The sequence below is a fragment of the Lepidothrix coronata genome, unplaced genomic scaffold (genome assembly GCF_001604755.1).
Source record: "Lepidothrix coronata isolate B3197 unplaced genomic scaffold, Lepidothrix_coronata-1.0 Scaffold33, whole genome shotgun sequence".
Lineage (NCBI taxonomy): Eukaryota > Metazoa > Chordata > Aves > Passeriformes > Pipridae > Lepidothrix > Lepidothrix coronata.
Window position 1 is genome coordinate 5,922,176 of NW_016690213.1, and position 20,357 is coordinate 5,942,532.

Genomic DNA, 20,357 nt, shown 5'->3' on the forward strand with positions numbered 1-20,357 from the left:
ATGCTCCAGGGGGCGAAGACGGGGCCGCTCCCCGCTTGCGGGAGTAGCGCCCGGCGCCGGGGCAGCCCCGCAGCGGCTCCGCGCCGGCCGGGCAGGTGCCGCGGCGGCCCCCGGACCGCACTGGCGCGGAGACACCGGAGAAAAGACCTCTCAGGAAAAAAAAAAAAAAAGTTAAATAACTAAAAAAAACATAGTAAATAACTAAAAAGTTAAATAACTAGAAGATAACTAGCAAAACAGCGGCGGATGGGACGGCACCCGGTGCCCGCGGGCGCGCTCCCCGCGGTGCTGGCGGGGCGGGGGCGGCCCCGCTGACCCCCGGCCGGGCCGGTGCTGGGGGCGGGGAGCCCGGGGCGCCCCGCCGGCCCCCATTGGCGGGCGCGGCGGCGGCGGCGGGGCCGGGCCGGGCCGAGCCGGGGCCGGGGCGGAGGGGGCCGGCCCTGCCCCCGCGGCCGGCGGCGGCCCAAGGTTTAAAGTGAGAACTTTCTGCGGGCGGCGCCGAGCTGTACAGCCCCGTCGCCGCGCCGCTCCTGCCCCGCAGCAGCAGCCGCCGCCGCCGCCGTCGCCTCCCCCGGGCGGGCCGTACAATCCTCGGCAGTGTCCTGAGACTGTACGCCCGCCTCGGGGGCGACCCGGCCGAACCGGACCCCGACCCCCGCCGCCCGCGGAGCCCCTGCGTCCCGCGGGCAGGTGCTGAGCGCGCCCCGGCCCGAGAGGCGGCGCAGGAGCCGGCACAGCCGCCGCGATGACAGCTGACAAGGAGAAGAAAAGGTGAGGGGCCGCGGGCGAGGCGCCGGGCTGCTCGGGCCGCTGCGTCCTCCTCTTCCTCCTCTGGCTGCCCCCTGCGGCCGCGGGACTCCCCGAGGGCGGCACTGCCGGCGGGGCGGCGCGGCCTCGCCTCCCCCCGCCGCGGCTCCTGTGCGAGGGCTCGACCCGGAGCCTTCGCGAGGACCAGCTGCGGAGGGAGTTGGTGTTGGTTCGCCCAGCCCGCGCGGGCAGAGGGGCAGCGGAGCAGCGCCGCGCCCCTGCGGGGCAGCCCCCGCTCCATCCGGGCCCCGCCGAGCCGGGGAGCGCCTGGCCCGGGGAGCTGCCCCCGCCGGGCGGCACCGCGGGCGGCACGTCCCGAGCGTCCCAGCCCGGCTGGGCCCGGCGGAGGCTGCGGGCAGGTGCACCTGGCAGGCAGGGCCAGCCTGCCGGTGCGGGATGACTGTAGTTAGTGTACGCTGTGGCAGGGCTTGATACCAGCGAGGGCTGAGTTATTAGGAAATTGGTTTTCCAGTTGAGGACGGGGGGTTTGAAGGTAGCAGCACCCTTAGCAAAACATGTTTCATAATTGACGTCGTGTGGATGTAATTGACAGGCTTTATAAACACTTACAAGTTGTATAAAGCTACTAGGTTTTGACACCTCCTCGCTCCAGCCCGAGACGCTGGACGCGGTGCGAGGAGAACTCGCATCTCCCGTGGTTCGTGGAGCGCCTCAGCTGTCAGCGGGTTTTCCCGCAAGGCCGAGAGCTCCAGGAGTGCCCAGCGCTTCGTCTGTCGCTGCCCTTCGAGAAGGATGTAAATCTAGGCATTCCCACACTGCCATAACGACTCTTTCAGAGGGAATCAAATTAACGCACTAGTGGTTTCGTACTTGCGTTAAAGAGTGCGTTTTCCTCCTGGTTCTTCAGAATGACCATCAAAATAAAACTCAACAATCCGTAACGCAGAAGTTATAGGTGGAGATTAAGTGAAGTATCTACTTGTTGCTCCAAAGCTATAAACGTTCCCTGTGGATGAGCGAGTGCACTGAGATAGAGAAAGCTAAGCAAGTGAATAAAGGTCCGTGAAGTCTCATACCAGCATATTTATTTAGTCTGTTTTATATAGCAGGCAGTCACAAGAATGACTTCATTATCAGCACAGGTTGCTGTTCTGGCTCTAGATTCTGTTCATAAACTATGTGATTTACAGACTAAGAATTTTTTGTTGTTATGCATTCTATCCAGTCGATGATGCAGTAAACTTTAAACACTGTCTTTTTATTTTTGTAATAGCTTCTTTTTTACTGAGTCACTCTATGACAATGTAATAGGGGAGGTAGTGTAGTATGTAGTTCTGTTTTCCTCAGTTTATCAAACATTAATGTGTTAAGGTTAAACAATTGCCTCAAGTGTATTTTGTTCTAGGTATCAATCTTCTGTGCAGGGTATAAAATATACACACATTTTGTGTCTTCCTATGTTGAAAAAGAGAGTAAAAAATTCTACCACAGTGTGATATAAAACTACACATATTACTATATAACTACACAGTGTGTAGTTATAAAAATGTGTTATAGTTTATAAGGAATGATAAGAATGAAGTAGTGTACATATTGAAAATACATTGCATTCATTTTATCACCTCATTTTAATGGGGCATTCTTAATCTCTTCAGTTTTAACCTCTGATTTTCAAGCACAGTGAGGGATCTAACACTGTCTAATCTTGTAGGAAAATACATTGAGGTGCTTTGTGGAAATACGACACAAACTTCATGGGACTGAAGTCTGAACCCTAATCCTGATCCTGTCACTGATTTTAAGTATTGTGGCATTCAGTGACAGTTTTTCTGTTTCTCTCAGAAGTAGGCTAGTTATTATCTGGCTCATGGGATTGTTGCGTAAATTAGTGTTTGTGAAACTGGGAGAGTGTCATACGAGGGATTTCAGACAGCTCCCTTGTGCCTCCCTGTCAGTGTGCATGTGGATGTCCCTAATGGGAACATACCCTATGTAGCCTATTGAAGCAAGATGTTTTTTTTTCTTAATTTTCCAGTACTGTTATAGAATAGGTTTATTGCCTTGAGTTCAACAGCTGTTGTATTATTTGGTTGATCTCTATCCAGATATGTAGCTAGGAACTCTTAACCTGACTTGCTAATGGCATTTATAAATCAGTTTCACAGAGAAAGGGTGGTGGGAGTGTTATGGGTAATCTGGTTTACCAGATTTCCAGGCAGCTCTGGAACATATGTTTAGAGGAATAGTTCTCTTTACTATTAAATAAATGCTCTATGGAAGATAATATTTGATTCTCTTAATAATCCATTTAATTTGAAGAGCATCCTCAGGTTCTCATTCGAAGCTCTGTTTGTCAGTAGAAAAGAGTAGTTGCTTTATTTGGAACCAATGTTACAGCACTTTCAAGAAACTGATTTCCCACATTTAGAGTTAGTCCAAGATACAGAGCTGAGATTAATATGATTATTCTTTTAACTTAATTTTTTAAAAAATCATTATCTACACGGTAATAAATACTTTCTTAGAATGCCAGTAATTAGAAACTGGGAAGAGGAGGAATAAAAGGGTATAACGCATTTTAGTAAAATAGTAAAAGCTAAGGAGGAAATATCTATGATCATTGTGAAGTACAATGACAAATAGTACATAGGTCTCAATGTAATTAGAGCAGTATGGTAGAATATCTTGGTGTGTTTTTTAATTATTTAGTCATCATGTTTTTTTAATTGTTTGTAGGATATAGTTATTTTGTTAGGAAAGGATGGTATGTTAAACTAACTGTTCTGGATGGACAGCAGTGTATGTTTGAGGTTTGAAACCAGGCTCGGGACAAGTTAAGTATGGCTGAGAAGGACACGTCATTTGGCTTCACCTTTTCAGTTGTTTTGTTACTTGGGGATTTCAGTGCTTGTTTTCCAGTTGTATGAAAAATAAACCAGTTTTGCAGCTCAGGGTGTTTCTGTGCTAGTGGTCCCCATACAGTACTGTTTTGTGATCCTAACTATGTAGTGTTATATTAATGTGTTTAAGGTCGTCTGGTCCAGATAGTAAAGTAACAGGATTGCTCCCAGTTATTGTCTAGGTAATTGACTGTTTTCAATTACCCTTTCACTTTGGGCTTTATTTGATGTTGAGCCCCTCTAATGAGACACTTTGTGCCTCAATTTTCACTGACCTTTCTCTCAGGAGAATAGCTCTGCCAAGCTGAGGTCACTCTTGGCCGTTCCTCCTCGGGATGAGGAAACCGTCCTGATGGCACAGCTCTCCAGAGCTCAGGTAGTAGTTTGCTCTTAATGGATGTAATTTGGATGCCAGGAAATGGGAGCATTTGGATATGCCAAGGTGTTAAACTGCAATTTTCAGGAAGTATATCGTCTCAGTTTTGTTCTACCTAGTATATTTTCTGTTTTAACCTATGTCCCTATTGCCAGGTATATTACCTATTGCCTGTTATTCTGTGACTGTGGTGGAATAGACGATCTCGTCCATTCTCTTGCCAATATAGGTTGTTCCTTATACTCTTGTAAACCTCACTTTATGTATTTCAGCTTATAATTATTGAGCTTTGAATACTTTCCTTTGCAGATTTTTTTCACAGATTACTCAACTTAGTAAAAAAATTGTTCAAGATTTGTTATTGCTCAACATCTTCCCATGCATAGCCCACATATTTAATTTACTTTGTTTGCTTCTATGTCAACATCTGCCCCTGCAGTTTTTCTTATTTGAAGTTATCAAAAGGAGCTGTAATTTCCTGAATTCCTGGTGATCAATAAGTTGAAATTGGCTGTTTAACATGTGCTTAGGGCATGCTAACAATAAGCAATTTGATCTTAACGTTTCAGCACCACAAATACAGACACTTCATTGCTTGCAGGTCATCTTGAGTGATCCTGGCCCTTGAGTGATCCTGGCCGGTCATACTTATCATGCTTTGGTTTCACCCCTTCTGCCTTCTGCATTCACTGCCCTTTCTGCATTTCTACAGATGTGGAGAGGGCTTTTCTACCAGAGGGTGGCCCAAGGATACATGAATGAGGAACGACAGGCTGCGTTCCTGCCCTCATGTCTCCCTTTGCCTGCAATGGCATGCAGCAGAGGTTGGGCTGTGCTCTGACTTGGCAACCTGGCCTACTTGTGAACACTTTATTTCTCTTGCCCAACTCCTGTGGCTTGATCTGTATAGAATCAAAGCATTTTAGCTTAATACTTGAATATAATGAAGGCTGAATGGATTTTGCTGTGGAAATTGTGTACAATGTGAGTGCTTCCCAGTGTGTACCATCCTCCCGAAGTTTTTGAGGATTCGTGTTTCACCGGGGTGCTCCAGGGGCTTGCTCTGCTTGTGTATAGCACCTAGGGTAAATTAAAAATCCATCAGCCCTTGGTATACAGCACCTCTCTCTGTCATGTCCCTTTCTCTTCGTCTTCTAATATCAGTCATCTTCTGTCATGTTTATCTTGTGTGGGTCATTGGGAATGCCTTGCATATTGGAGGTGCTCCACTAATACAAGTTTTTTGTTTATACTGCAAAATTCAGGAGACCCATCATGAGTATCAATAATGCATCCTTCTGTCTTTCTATAATATTTCTTACTATGACGGATTCATAAACGTTAAGGATTTTAGTTTTCAGGTTCCAAGAAGGGAGCTGCTGCTAGGTGTGGTGGGGGAAGAAAACTTCAAGCATTGAACTTTTTGCTATTATTTTCAAATGGGTATTTTTTGAAAACTGAGAAATAGGATAAACATTAGAGTAAGGGAATGAGCAATACAAAGGTACGTTGTATTTAAAAATAATTTAGATGCATGAAATGGATTTATTCCTCTAAAACTATTTGTGAAATGCTATTGTGTTAATTACTCCATATTCAGTGGCATATATATCTTATTAGTTATAAATTTACTCCTAGTAGCTGGCACAAGGTTGAGAGAACACTTCTCTTAATTTAAGAGAAAGTGCAAGTATGGATATTATGCAGCTGGCAGGTTTTTTTCTCATTTATCGTTCTTGTGCTCCATTTGCTTAAAAGGCAATATATAATAAAGGCTGAGGATAAAAATCTTGACTGTTTATTTAAGAAAGACTAACTTCTTTCTTAAATTTACAGAACTACTTTTCATGAAGACTCCTGAAGTATGTAAAATGGAAAACTATTTTACTGTGCATTTGGAAAGTAGCTTAATGAAGTACAGTAAGCCAATTGGCTGATAAATAGTGTTCCCAAGTAACTCATTTAATTGTGCTCTTTACTTCTTGAGCTCAAATCTAATTACGATTTTGGTTCTTTCCTCTGTGACTTTATTTAGGCTTAGAAAATTTAGCTGAAACAAAATCTGCCATAATAAATTCTGATTAAATGGGCATATTTAGGCCTGAAAACAGTTAGACTTTTAATTTAATTTACTTGACTGTTATTACAAAGAGTTTGGAGTTGGATAGCATCTCCATTATGCTTCTCTGTCCATTGCATTACATAATATAGCAAATATTAAATATTCTATTATATGGAAACTCATCAAATGTGTTGTCAGACCAGAAGCAAAGTTGCTTTAGTTGAATTTTTATGTCTGATCTTCAGTTGAAGATGTGCCCTGGTCTTGACCCTTCCTCTGTGTGCTAATATGTGGAATCAGCAGGTTTCTTTGATTTAGGGGAATGTTTAGGGTGTTGCCTCCAAGAAGATTGTCTGAAAAATTCAGAAACTTTACACATGCTTTATGTTAGCCTGTGGGTGCACGATTAATACTGGCTTATTACAGCTTTATGAACAAGTTCTGTGCATCTGGGCAGGAGGAAAAAACACTTTGTTATTTTGATCCTGCTCTCAAGTGGGACAAAACCAGGATAATACAGCTCCTTAGTGGTTTTCATTCCTAATACAAATATGTTGAACCACCCCCCAAGCTTCTTCATTCTGCTGTGTATGTATTTAAACAGTGATTTTCTTTCAAGCAAACATTAAGTAGCATATGTTTTAATCTCAAGTATTCGTGGAGTATCCATGAGACCAAACTGTTTTTCAAAGAGATTTCAACAACTTATTGGTGTTTCCAACAAGAAATGTGTCTCAAACTGCATCTTGGTTTAGCCTGGCTGCTCCTCTGGTCCTTACTTCTTGAGGCATGTCCCTAAATCCCAGCTGTGACCTGCATGAATGAAACCTCCAGGCTAGAATTTGGGCAGATTGTAAAGCAGGATTGTGAGGGAGACAACAACTGACTATGGCCATTTAAGGGATTTGGTTGGGATTTGTTTGCTTGGTTTTTTACTATATAAGTTCAACAGTCATTGTCCTGCCATGATCTTAAGATAACTCGAAGCAACAAATACATCTCCGCAGCTATTTTTGCCCAGCTAGGTGTAGTGGTGATTAGGTCACCATTTTCTCTATAAATGAGTACTTATTTTGCAGTGTACCAAAATAAAAGTAAACTTAACAGAATGATGATTCTTCCACAAGTATCTGCTTCAGACCTTCAGATCTGTAAAATGACAGATGTATTTATGCAATAGGTGGTGGGCAGATGATGCTATTTCATATTTATCTGGGCTGCTGTCAGACCTACCTGAAGTTTCTTTGAATTAAAAAAAAAAATCTGCTTTCTGCAGTGCCCACAACCAGTTTAAGTTTTGGATATCTTGTTGCTTTTGGCCTGGAGGCTATCCCTGGAAGCTGGAGCCGTAGCCACAGCCATGGGAGATACAGATGAATGCCCGGCCTTAGGACTAGTGGGTTGCCTTACTCTTTTTTTTTATCCCTATAGAAAACTCATGAGTGCAGAGTGCACTCTCTTGCCTGCCTCATTCCCCGCCCCCCTCCAAAATTAGTCATGCCCTGTTGCTTTCATCTCCTTCCCTGCATCCCAAGCAGAACAGAAGGCTGAAGCACTGCAACATCCCTTTATGTTTGAATATGAAATACTGTGTGTTCAAGTACTTCTACAATTAACAATACTTTTACAGTAACATTTTGGAGCTAGAGCAATGTGAGCAGTCTCCTTCTCTTTCAGGAAATTGTGTTATCTAAGGAAAAGCTAAAATTAGAAGTGATATGGGTAGGGTTGTGCGTGGTGGGATTTGTTTGGTTTTGTTGGTTGTTTTTTTTTTTGTTGTTGGTTTGGATTTTGGTTGGTTTTTGGGTTTTTGTAATTGAGGAGCTCTCCTAATGGATGAATCATGTGGGTGTGACTTATGGCACTTGATAGCAAACAGTCTGTCTGAAGGTGTATGTGCAATAAGATTACCAGGATCATTTAGAAACTATTTGGAACTACTGAAACGTGAACTTAATCTATTGTAAATATTTATTACACATTATCTAATATATAAAAATACATTTGGTTAGAGTTAGGCAAATGAAGGTAAGATATAAGGTGCAAGTTTTGAACAATGGGTTACTGAGCTGCAGATGCAGTTGGTAGACTTAATATTTTCTGCAAAAATAAATATTTTCTTGGAAAATAATTTTCCAGAGCACAAGGAAACAAGAGCTAGTGTTCTAGTTTTAGCTATACTGCTAAAATGAAGGGATTGGATTGAGAAATTGTCAAAACATTTGGAGATTGGTGAAACATTTTAGATTTGGATTCATTTTTATACGTTTTCCTGTGTTGCCCTACATTGTTAATTGAAAATCAGAGGTTTTAAATTTCATTTGAATGAGACTTAAGTAATTATTAGTCTCTTTTTAATGTAAAGATTTTTTTCTCTTTCTTCCCTCCTTCCCTCCTTCCCTCCTTCCCTCCTTCCCTCCTTCCCTCCTTCCCTCCTTCCCTCCTTCCCTCCTTCCCTCCTTTCTTTTCTGGTGTTTGACTCAATTGGGCTTTTTTCCAGATCTTCTTTGTTTTACTGAAATCCACAAGACACATACATGGTGGCTTGACCTCAGTCAAGTTCCTGCCTTCCTTTCAGGAGAAATCTTTATCTGCTAAACCAAGATACTAGGTACTCCTTTTACACTAGTCATGAGGGCCTCATCACTTGAGGCCTTGAAATCAAAAGAGTCACAATCTTTCAAAAACTGCAATCGCTTAAACAAGTTACCAGATCTGATGAAGATACTTAGTTGCCTTTGGATTGGGTTAGGCAGGAAGTGTGACTTGACGATGGCAAAGGTCTTCTCTAGCTTTGGTTATGTGAACAGCTCTTTAAAGACAGTAGTATAGTTGAAAACAGCAATAAAGGCCCTCCATAACCCCTGGCCCACCTCACTGACTCCTGATATGACAAACAAGAAAGACAAAATATGGGAGAGACGAAAACAGCATGTTGCAGAATTTTTAAGTTGTTCTCAAAAGACATGTTCTTGAAAACCTGCCTATGTATGGTGAGAGAGAGAAATGTTTGCCTTTCCCACAAAAGCTATTGCTTTAACTAACAGATACAATAATATCTTGAAATATAGTTATCCCGGGTGATATTCACCTTTGGTCCAGTACATGTGGGTTTTTTAGGTAGTCAGCTGCTGAATCCTTATTTTATATATATATATATATATATATAAAACTTAGGATACAGAGGGTGGTTTGCTGAATGACTTCAGTTTAAGAAGCAAATACAATGGCCTGAATAGGTTGTATGAAATCTTAAAAATGTGCCCTATTGTTCTTCCCTTCTTAAAAGGGAAAGCTGGTGCTAATTTAGTGTCAGATGCCTTATGAACTTTTTTAATCTGCATGGGAAAAATCCATTAAGAGCTGATAATTTTGGTGCAAGTTTTCTAATGTTGTTCAAAAGTTACTCTATAGTATTTTTCCTTTAAGATATATTCATGTGCTCTTAAGATAAATATTTACTTTGGTAACAAGCTTGAAGGAAGTATGAAGTGGGATGGTTATTAGGCAGTTTTTATAAAGGTGGTGGAAGTTTTTGTAAAGGTGGTGGAAGCTTTAAAGAACATTCCTTGTATTTTGTTTCACCATTAGCATATCTAAGGTATTTACTACCATAAAAAGGTGCTTAAACTCTTAGTATCACAGTTGTAGTCATTTGCACTTGCATTTGTATGATCAACTACAAAGCAACTCTATTCAACCATTGTGTTTGGGATGTTCTGGTGTTGGTCTATAAGGCCTGTGCCTTCTTTCACAATCGTATCACCCTCTCTGCCAGTAAATTCTTGGTGTTATTGGGTACTTGTTGTCTCACTACTTCAAAGATCTTTGTGACATTTAAAAACCACCCCACTCTGTATATCTACATTTGTAAATGGGGAATGTTTCCAGGAATGTACCAAGCTTTTAGCTGTCTGTACAATTTATGTCCAAAACTTGTTGCAAATACCAGAGTATCTTCTGAGATTATATGTCTTGCTGTGGCTGGTTAGATTTTCATATGCCATTATAATTAAGTAACATAGTCATCAGCTGATGACAACAACTGTATCTGCAGACTCTTAGGTATTTATGGAGGGTATTGAGTTAAAGCTGATGGGAAGTTTAGAACCAAAATGGTTTTGGAATGATCTATGGAATGTCAGCATCATACATGGATGTGTGAGAAGAAGTTCAGCATTAAGTGGCTTTATCATGCCATGGCTCCTTAGGCAGTATTTCTCTGGAATACAAACCTGATGACCAATTATAGCTATACTCCACTCCAGGATTTTTTATTTTTTAAGGTCTCAGTTGCTGCTGGTGTGTTTCATAACTTGTGAGAGAAGGTTGGACACTGGTGAAAATGCTTATGGTATTTTTTCTGTACAGCTTCTGCTAGATAATTTCTTCTAGGAAAGCTGCATTTGTCCAATTCACTGAAGGGGGAGAGCCTTTGGGAAGGAGTTAGCATTTTGGAATAGCCTGTGGATGTTGCCTTCATGTGAAGGAAAGAGCTGTCTTTGAAGGAGCAGCAGGGCTTTGCTTACTGCTGGCTTTTATCTGTCCCTGGATTTTCCCATTCCTTCTCTGTTGCAAAGGAAATCCATGACAAATGTGGCTCTTGGTTTACTTCTTCTAGTTATCCCCATATTGACCTGGAAGACTCATTTGCCATTGTCCTTTAAGCTGACTCGTGAATTTCAGAGAATGCAAAGAGTTGGAATTTGCCAGTTCTTGCACTTGAGATGGATAACCTTTGCTTGCAGAGGAGGAAACCAATACCCCATCTAGCCAAGACAGATCATGATGCTTGGTCTTAACAAAATAGTATTACTTACACTTTTAAGGAAAGGTAGATGTTTGGGGGGTGTTGACCCCTTTATTGCTTCATGCAGCACTTTTATGTGAGTGATTGGGAGGAAGATTTCTTGTTTGACCGAGGGAACACAGCTTGGTTCAGCTGCGGGTGGGCTGTTTTTGTGCTGCAGCTGTAAGATTATCAGTTAGTGTTAATATATCTAGTTCTTGGGTTTTCCCCTGTAAATGATTTGAAGGATGTGTTTATTACCATTACTAATCAGAGGAACATTTTTATGGTCACATCCTTTCTGTGCTCAGTTGTCTTAGCGTTAAGTTGTCTTAACGCTTCTACTGGCTTTTATGTAACAGCAAAGCTGAGTTTATGTTCCCAATGATTCACAAAAGGGGACTATCCTGTTCGCTTAGGCATGTGCTGGCTTGAAAATGAAATAGAAGCAAGTGCAGATATCTTGAGGGAAACATAATGCTGGTGTTTCGAAACAGCCATTATTTCTCATTTAAGAAAAACCAGCCCCCCAACCCTACTTTTGTTTGTCAACTGCACGACTGGCCTGAACAAAGCCTCTCTGGCATGAGGACCTGGGCCAAAATGTAGTGAAGCTGAATAAAATCATGTTTTGGATTCTATCTCTTGAACTTGTTCGCCACTCTCAGTAGAGCTGGCTGTGAAAGCTGGGTCTGGTAACTGACCTAGCTGCTGAACAGCAGCTTCAGCAAGTGGGTCTTGCCTGTGCAGCTGCTTCTCCTGTCTCCTTTCCCCTCCACACACTCCCTGAAAGCCCTTCTTGCTTGGCCTGGCTCTTTGTCTTGCTGGGTGCTTGGGACATTGGGTTGGTAATGTAGCCTGGACAGTGTGACTGATCGCTGTAGTTATCCTCGATCCCCAGTCTGGAAAACTGGGATGGCAGTATATCCTTCCTTCCACCCTTTGTCTGTCTTATTTATTTAAAATAGACTGTAAACTTTTTAAGGTAGGGACTTTCTATGCCTAAGGCAATGCTGTAGATGTGTCGGCAAGAAGCTTGTGTGATAAACCTAACTTGAAAATACTGTAGCAGGGGGTTCTCAAATGGAAGGAGTTTGGTTATCTCTCACTCTTATATTGCCTGGTTAATTGCTTTCTTTACTGCACTGCTCCATATTATTCCTCAATATGTGGGTTACACCCATGTCCTGATGGGTGACCTACGCCTTCGCTTGCTTCACCTTTGAATTTGTCCCTCCTGTCATATAAGATCCGTGTGCAATTTAGCCGCCCCAAGCAATTGAGGAGATGGGGTGGTGTTGGCGGCGGTGGCGGCGAAGGATTGCAACACCCTGAAAGCATCTGGGAGATGATAAAACCCCTTATTCTTTCAGATTTCATCACAGAGCAGGCAGGTGAGCAACCCACAGGCAATAAGAATGAAAAGGAGGGTTTGACTGTCATACCAAAACCAGTCTTTTCTGCAGATGTGGAGTTCAGTAGGGTTTCAGCCGGCAATCATTTGCTCTCAGTTTCTTTGAACTGAGAGCTGTAAGAAAGTAAAGCGGTGCTGATATGCGGGGTTCATGTGACATCGGTTTAGAGGTCAGCATTCACAACCTCCTTCACACAGCCTGTGCATCTTCATTCAGTTAAGGCTTCTCCTGCATATGAGTGGCAGGGTTGGCCTGAAGATGGAGCAGGCACATTCTTCAGTGTAAAGTAGAAACACTGAGAAAACCCTAACATTTTATACCAACCTTTATTGACGGCTTTGCATACTGTATGCCCAGGCCCTGAAGAAGGTAATGAAAGAATCTGCGTTACCTGTATAGCACCACTTTTTTCCCTTTGCCTGCTAAATCTTAGGACAACATCTCCTGCCCCCCCAAAACTAAATATCACTGTAAGCATGGTATAACTAAATTTTAGCTTCTCTAAGGGCAATTATGAAGCAATGAACCACAGTGACCACCACTATTGCTTTCTGACACTTTTTAAAAAATTCATTTTAAAGGAGGTGGATGACAGTCAATGGTGCTTACTCAAAAAGTAGTGACTTTTCAGTGCTCTTTCAGCCTGGAGAATAAAGTGAGCAGGGAGCAAAGTCTGCATTGCAGGTCACAGTAAGGTTTTCAGGTACAGTGATGGCTAATGTGGAGCAGAGGTGAAAGAGGAAGAATACCTGCTGCCTGACCTGTTAAAACCTTTAAGAAGAAATCCTGCCAACGTGAAGTCATTATAGAGCATTCCTTTGGAAGGAGTCATGTGATGAATACATTGCAAACACAAAATGATTTCATGTTGTATTACATTTCGGGTAGGTTACAGCCGTGGAATGAGCTTACCGAGTCATTTGTGTGTTGAGCTGTGTGTTCCTGTTGGGAGGGTTTCTTAGTTTCTGTTTATTCCTTATTTAACAGATGAAGTACTCTGGCTTTTGTACCAAAAAACCCTCCAGCTTCATAATGTCTAGAACTTTGATCAAAATGGGGTTCAGTTTCTGCCTGAGACCTCTGGGTACGGCTTTGTGAAAATACCTTTGAGGAAAATATGGTGTCAGCTGTGTGTGGTATGAACCTTTATCCTCTGAAAAGGGAGTTTCATGATGGTTTCACTTGGGTTCTACTTCTCTTAGCTGGTGGATTAAGCAAATTAAATGGTCAAACAGTAAGATATGAGGAAAGCAGAGTAAGCATCTGTTCTTATACTGTTACTTGTATAGGAAGTCAGTTCTGATTCACATTTCTAAGAAGGAAATATTTGGTGGGCAAATCTATTTCAGTGCACTCTATTTTGAAAGTATTTAGTTTGCTCTCATACCAGGAGATGTTTTAGGACATACAGTGAAGCTGTGGAATATGAAATCACTGTATTGAAGGAAAATAAAGGGAAGACGTCAGCATAGAGATGTACTTGGTGTTGAGAGTCAAAACATCTCCCCCTCCACCCTGAGGAAAGTAAATGCTTTACTGCTTGTGATGGTAGGTATATTATGGTTTGTTGTAGCTGAATATGAATTGCATATAGGAAGTTTGGAGAAGGATTTTGGCTCGGTGAACTACTTGGAAATGCAGTAATCAAAAGAAATTTTAACAAATGATGAGACAGTGATTAGATGAATTATCCTCTTCTAGCTTGTTTTCTTAAGGTTTACATGTTTTCAGTGTGTCTCTGTCTCCATTTCTGACAGAGCTGTAAAGATCTCAAGAATATTAAATACCTGGGAATAGGTGTTGTGATGGCTTCAAGGGAAAATTGCAGCACAAGCGCATTCCCCTGTAGAGACGAGAGCCTTCTGTGGCTGAAGAAGTCCAGGTACCAGCCAGCTACAGGCTTTCAGCTTGCTGTGCCACAGGTACCAGGATCCACCGGGAGCCTGCAGAATCTGGAGAAATGTGTTTTTCCTGGTGCCCTTGTTGGAAAAACAGCTTGTTGTTTTTGTTGCGTGGCTCACTAGTTAACCCTTGTGGTGTTTAAAAACTTACTGTGAGATATTCGCCTTGCTGTTTAGTAGAAATAGAGATAGAATGCTGTTCCTTACCCTGGGTATTTCTGAGTGTTTCTGCATGCTTAGGCCTTACTCGTTTTGGATGAAGAAACTACTGTGCAACTATGATTAATGCTAACACTCGATACTGTGAGGTGTTTTAGACTGGCCACATGAAAACCACCAGTGTATGCTTGACTCAGGCCCTGAGAAGTGCAGCTGGACTTCTTTCTGCTGGACAGGAATTGCTGACTTCAACTGGAGAAACAACTGCACTTCTCAACAGCCATAACTCTGAATCCGGCTGTAGAAAGATCTGTTTTGGTTGGAGAGGTCCAACTGTGTGCGCCTTGGTGTTGATTGTCAGGGTCATGATTAATTTTGGGCATTGTTATACTGGCAGTAACAATGAAGGCATTGTCACCACTAACATTTTCACTTTCCTGTGTTGTTGCAGTGCTTGTTTAATTATTTTTGCAAAAGCAGTATGTTGTGGGAACCTTTTCATGTGCAAACTGGGTTGAAGGCAGGAATCTCTTGTTAGGAGTTGCATATGTTTTCTGTTCCCATAAGCAGTGAAAATGACGAAAACTTTTAAAATTGGTTCATTGGCGTTGGCAATCAGTATCTACTTGAGATCTCTTAGACTTCTCAGAATCACTTCCCTCAGTCAAGGCAGCACTACTGTTTGGGTTTTGTTTGTATTATGTATTTGCTGGAAGGAGAGCGCTATTGTGTGTTTTTTGAGGGTGATTACAAACATAAAATAGATTCTCTTGAGAACGCTTTGTCTACTCTCATCACAATTGGTAATTGTTTTGTGTTGTGTAAGACTTTGCATGCTGTGCTTCTTATTTGGCAGCATGTGTGTGTGAACCTCAAAATGGATTTCCACCTCCAACATCTTATCATTGATGTTTTAAAGGTGAATCCTGGAACAAAGCATAAAACTTCTCTAAACTCATTGCAAGATGATGAATGTTTACCAGATTAAGGCAAATTTTTTCAGTCATTTTGGAAACCAATTTTGCTGCATTTTAATGAATTTCTTCTCCAAGTGGGACCTGGGTGAGGTAATTCTCAGAAATGAAAGAAAAGGCCAACCCCCAAAGAATTACTTTTGACATGGAAGCAGACTAAAATAGTGTAGTTATGTGCAAGGTGGGTGTCATCTTTTTGTGCCAAGTGCATTTTCTGAGGTCATTCCAAAATGCCAAGGGAAAAGGAATCCATAAGCCTCACATATCCTATTAGCAGAGAGCCTTGAGGTAGAGATGGGCAAGATGCATGGAAAAAATGAGGCTCCAGCCAAATGTTTTCTTTGTAGGTCACTTATTGTAGTTGAAATTACAGAGAGTGTAAGAACAAGTGATCTATTAGCAAAGCCGTGAAAACAAACCATTTGCCACTTCTAACAAGTGTTGGCCCAAAATATGCCTCAAATTTTAAAAATAAGTGAAAACTTGGTGAAAAGTAAGACCCGGGTTTATCTGCATTTCATCAGGTACATGGCGTCCTGGAATTTAGCCCATTGGCAAAAGCATGGGGAGTGTTATCCTTTGCAGCACTGGGAATGTTCTCTGCTGAATTTGGCGCCAATGACCGAGCTTTGCTTGTTAGCTGAAGTTCACACAGACTCCTTGCCAGGCCTGCCCAGAATGCTGTCTCCTCTGACTTCCTGTGGTCTTGCATAATATTTCCTTGCTTCTTGTATAACTGCAGCTCATTCTGGTCACTGCCCAGTTTATACGGTCGACTTTTTAAAAGGCCAGTCCTGCAAACGTGCAGCTGAGCCATGTCAGTGGCAGGAGGTGTCCCGGTGGTGACGCCAATGGAAGCGCCCTTCCTCGGGGAAACCGCCGGCAGCGGGGGTGTATGTCAATGCCGACGTGTCTGAAGGCAATAAAGTTGATTGCTGCAGCCTTGTGACGAGATAAGCGTGAGGCATGACTTCAGATTGACTGCACCTCTGAAACATGTGCCGCGGTTGCTCTGATTTCTGTAACAAATATAGGCTTTAATTAAGGATGGGAGAGGCAGCACTGCACGTGCTGTATGAATGGAAGCACATTTTCAGAGCACTGTGAAATTCTTATTACTGCTAGTAGTGACTAACAATGACAGTCCCCACATTTGCCTTGAAAACATGTTCCAGGTATCCATGGTATTTGATGATAGGAATTTCAAAAAATAATATTTTCATTCTGCTGAATTTTAGTACTTCCACACAAGTAATTTCTGCATTTGTCTGTGGTTAAAATATGCATTAGTTTTGCATTCCTGTTGAAGCAAGTGTATTTATTAATGTTTACCATTAAAGCCTGCATTATTTGTATATGTGTTTTGAAAGTGAATTTCATAGCGATTTGTGCCTGTCTCTGTATTTATGCTGATTATTTTCCAAATATTTGTGTTTGCACATGTATTTATGCATAGAACACTGAGTGTTATTACAGAGCTTTGTCAGTAACTCATTTTCAGAAAGAAGCTTGTCTAACATGACACTTTCTAGAACACCTTTTTGAATGTAGTTTTCAAACTGTTACTCGTGTACTTTGGCAGCCCTGTTCCTGGCATGGCTTTGAAAAGCCAAAGAGTAGAGATTATAAAATAGTCACTTCAGTATGTTTGTAAACCTACTCAATAGACTGTACTGATTTGTGTGTTATAGTTCTCAGATCATGTATGGTCTTTCAATTAAATGCTATCTGCTGTGAAGAAATAAGAATCATTCTAAGAGAACGCATTAGAATTGATTTAATTATCACAGTTATGTGAGATTCTGTTTAAATTGTCTCATAACGTCATCTTTTCCATGAATCCGGGTTATCCAGTTGTCGAAGTGACTGACATAGAAAAATTCATGCTGGCTACACATGACTTCTTGCAACGATGTCTTTTAATCTGATTAATTTAATGGAAAATAAACTTTTATTGGTTAATGTGTGTTATGAGGCAGCTTTCGTGGTCACTTAAAAGTGGTTTATTACCTTGTATTCTTAGGATCAACATTTTAATTACTACAGTCCAACTAATATAATGCTTGGGGAATTGTTAAAGTAATATAATAATGATACTACTGACATCTAGCAGACCATGTTTTAGTATTGGGAATGCCAGCATTTCTGGGGAGTGTGCTTTATATGTATATAAAAATAGATAGATACACACTGCATTTTTGGCAGATGAATTCAAAGCCAGAGGCCCTAGTAGGGCTTGACCATAGAGCTCTAGCAGCATGGTTACCAAGTAAACAGGGTTGACCTCAACACGTTTTGACCAATAATGAAGAAAAGCCACTTTATGTGCCAGTACCAAGCTTGCTGCTCACTGGTGGGTTCAGAGTCCTGGATAAACCATACAAATATGAATTGTATGATAGGATTAGACTGATGCTGTATTGATCCTAAGATTAGGGAAGAAGCATAAGAATTGCAAAAGGTGATGGGCTGAGAATTGCTTAGCCAGCTAGAGAACACAGTTCACTGTCAATAAAGAAGGATTTTCCCTCTAAATGGAAGCAGTTAGAGAGAAATGTTAGGACTGGACAGTCTGTTTCTTTTAGAAAGTATTTGTCCCTCCTGTGTAAATAATTTTAAATTATTTCAGAAAAGTTGTTTTGGCTTATAAAGTCAGTTAGAAATTTACTCAGCTTATAGAATATCAAGGTTTAGGAACTCTTGTTCAAAATAGATGGGTCGAGCCTTAGTACTTGTATCAGCAGTGTTAGAAAGGCACACTGTGCTCTCTGAATCCGAATGTAGCCAAGTGTCAGAGAGATCCATGGTCACATGGGCATGTTCACTTTTCTTTTTTATTTGATGATTTAGAAATGTGCAAATAGGTACTATAGAAGATTTAAGGGTTTAGTCCTCAGCTGTACAGGCAAACACAAAACCACTGCATTCAGTGGGATTTTTGTCCCAATAAACAGCTCGGGATTATGTACTTGTATACGTGTCTAAATATGGATCTCAGTCAAGTAAACAAGCATGTAGCTGTACGTGGTAATCTACTTTCAAAGCTGGGGAACACCCTGTGTCCCTTGTGCCTTGTGTGGCTGAGTACATGGCCACGTCTGGAGCTTCATGTGAGCTTGTGTTAAGGACACTGATCAGCCATCCCCATGTGTCTTGCCGCAGGAGGGGCTTGAAAGGTATCTCTGAGGAGTATAGCAGTCTCCGTCACTTGGCTTTTGGTGTGGTGAGATACTGCTCTCCTTTGAAGGATGTGTTAGGGCAGATACACACTTTCGAAACGCCTGTGCTCACAGATAAAGGTAGAAAGGGTCGCTTATATGACTGCTCTGTCTTGAAGCTGAAGAGCTTGCTCAGTGTTTTTCAGGCTAAACTTTTACAGGGGCAAGAATTAACTTTGTATCTGAGGAAGAGACTGTGTAAAGACTAACTGGAAAAAGCAGAAATGGCGTTATGCATACAGTGCCAAATAGCATTAGAGTGTTTTTCATAAACTCGTGTATTCTGCAGCTGTCAAAGCGGGCATCGTCTATAAACCTCTTTCGTAGGTGGTGTGCAGAGCGGAATGAGAGACTTCTCATATAGGTGTTATTGTTGAGAAAGAGTTGCTGATTTTTATTTTATTCTTAAAATTTTAATTTTTTTAATGAAAGTTGCCCAGAGGCTGTAGTCTGTCAGCAGGCAAAGCCGACGTAATGTCTTGTGACATTACAGTAGAACATGCAATACTGTGACTTGTATACTGTCAATAGGGACCTGTGCACATGAGGGAATGCTGTAGGTGTGTAACAACAATTTTATTGTATACTATAAAATCTGATCTCTCTACATACTGAGGACCTCAGGAGTTTTGAAAGAGCTTCTCCTACTGTCTGAAGTAGTAATTCAGTATACTTAGCCTCTTAGAGGCTAGGTCTAATAGCAACAATTAGTACATTTGTATGTTTAAGTATGCTTAAAAAGCTTAAATGGATGTGGTTTGAAAAAGTGAAATGAAAGAACAGTAAAATTAACATTAAAACTCAGCATATACTATGGTGAGGAAGTATGATCTTAGCCATACCATAAAAAATAGAGACCTGAAAAGCTCCCTGGTTGACAGATCTGTCAGAACAAGCAGAAGTGAACAGTAAATGTTAACTTTTGCTTATGGTGCATTGCTTTTTGTTTGAGTTTTCAAAGCATTAGGGTATGATGAGGATGGAGAGATGTGGAATAAAAATTATGAAAATACACCTTTTTGAAATGTCAACCAAAAAGTCTCAGAAAGAACAGTGACATCTGAAGTGTGAAAACTGCATTTCTCTAAATAGCAAAAAAAAAAGTTTTGCTTCCTTAAATAAGTAAGTACAGGAACATTTTTGAAAAAAAGGCAAAAAAAGCTTCATGCAAGGGGATCTTTAACAGAGCGCAAGAGGTACAATTTTCTTTTGCTGGTACTAGTGCCCCTGCAGGCTTGGTGAGGTTGTCTTTTGGGTGGAGGTGGCGTATGCAGCACTGATGCTGCCTGGGGGCTGGGAAGGGACAAAGGGGCTCTGCCCTTTCTGCAGAGCCCTGTTCACCAGCATGACTTTCTCATGAGGAGACTGCTGTAGGTTACTGGCCTGGTGGGAGGGCTGGCAGGACAGGACAGTGAGCTGTGAAGAAGGCTGATGAGTTTCAGCTCTTGAGTCTTATGCTGGCTTACCACAGCATGCAATTTCAAAAGGTTTTGCTGGGGCTTGGGTATATGTTAGACTTCAGTCATCAAAAGCATGTGTAGCCACTAGAGGTTTGACTGAACAGACTTTCTTGGGGTTGGTGCTCAGGGGAAGGCTGAGAGGTGTGGAGGCTGGGAGAACATTTTGGGGAAGCATTTCTCTGCTTTTTCTGTCCTTCTCCAAGTGTCTGCAGATTGAAATGGGCTGATGGGGTGATGCTGGGCTACATCAACCTCTCACCTTGCACGCTAGGGTTACTCCTGTGTATTCCAATGTAAGCAAGGGTACACCAAGAAGGTAGAAAAGGTTGATAAAG

The 20,357-nt window shown here is 41.8% G+C and overlaps 1 protein-coding gene across 1 annotated transcript in view; it reads left to right on the forward strand.

Moving 5' to 3' along the window:
- Window positions 1-643: 643 nt before the first annotated feature.
- EPAS1 (endothelial PAS domain protein 1) overlaps window positions 644-20,357 on the forward strand; it is a 78,127-nt gene continuing 58,413 nt past the window's right edge. Inside the window, exon 1 of the mRNA XM_017811684.1 lies at window positions 644-771. Within this exon, the coding sequence (XP_017667173.1) occupies window positions 746-771 (26 nt within the window). The 5' untranslated portion in view covers window positions 644-745. The remainder of the gene's footprint in view (window positions 772-20,357) is intronic.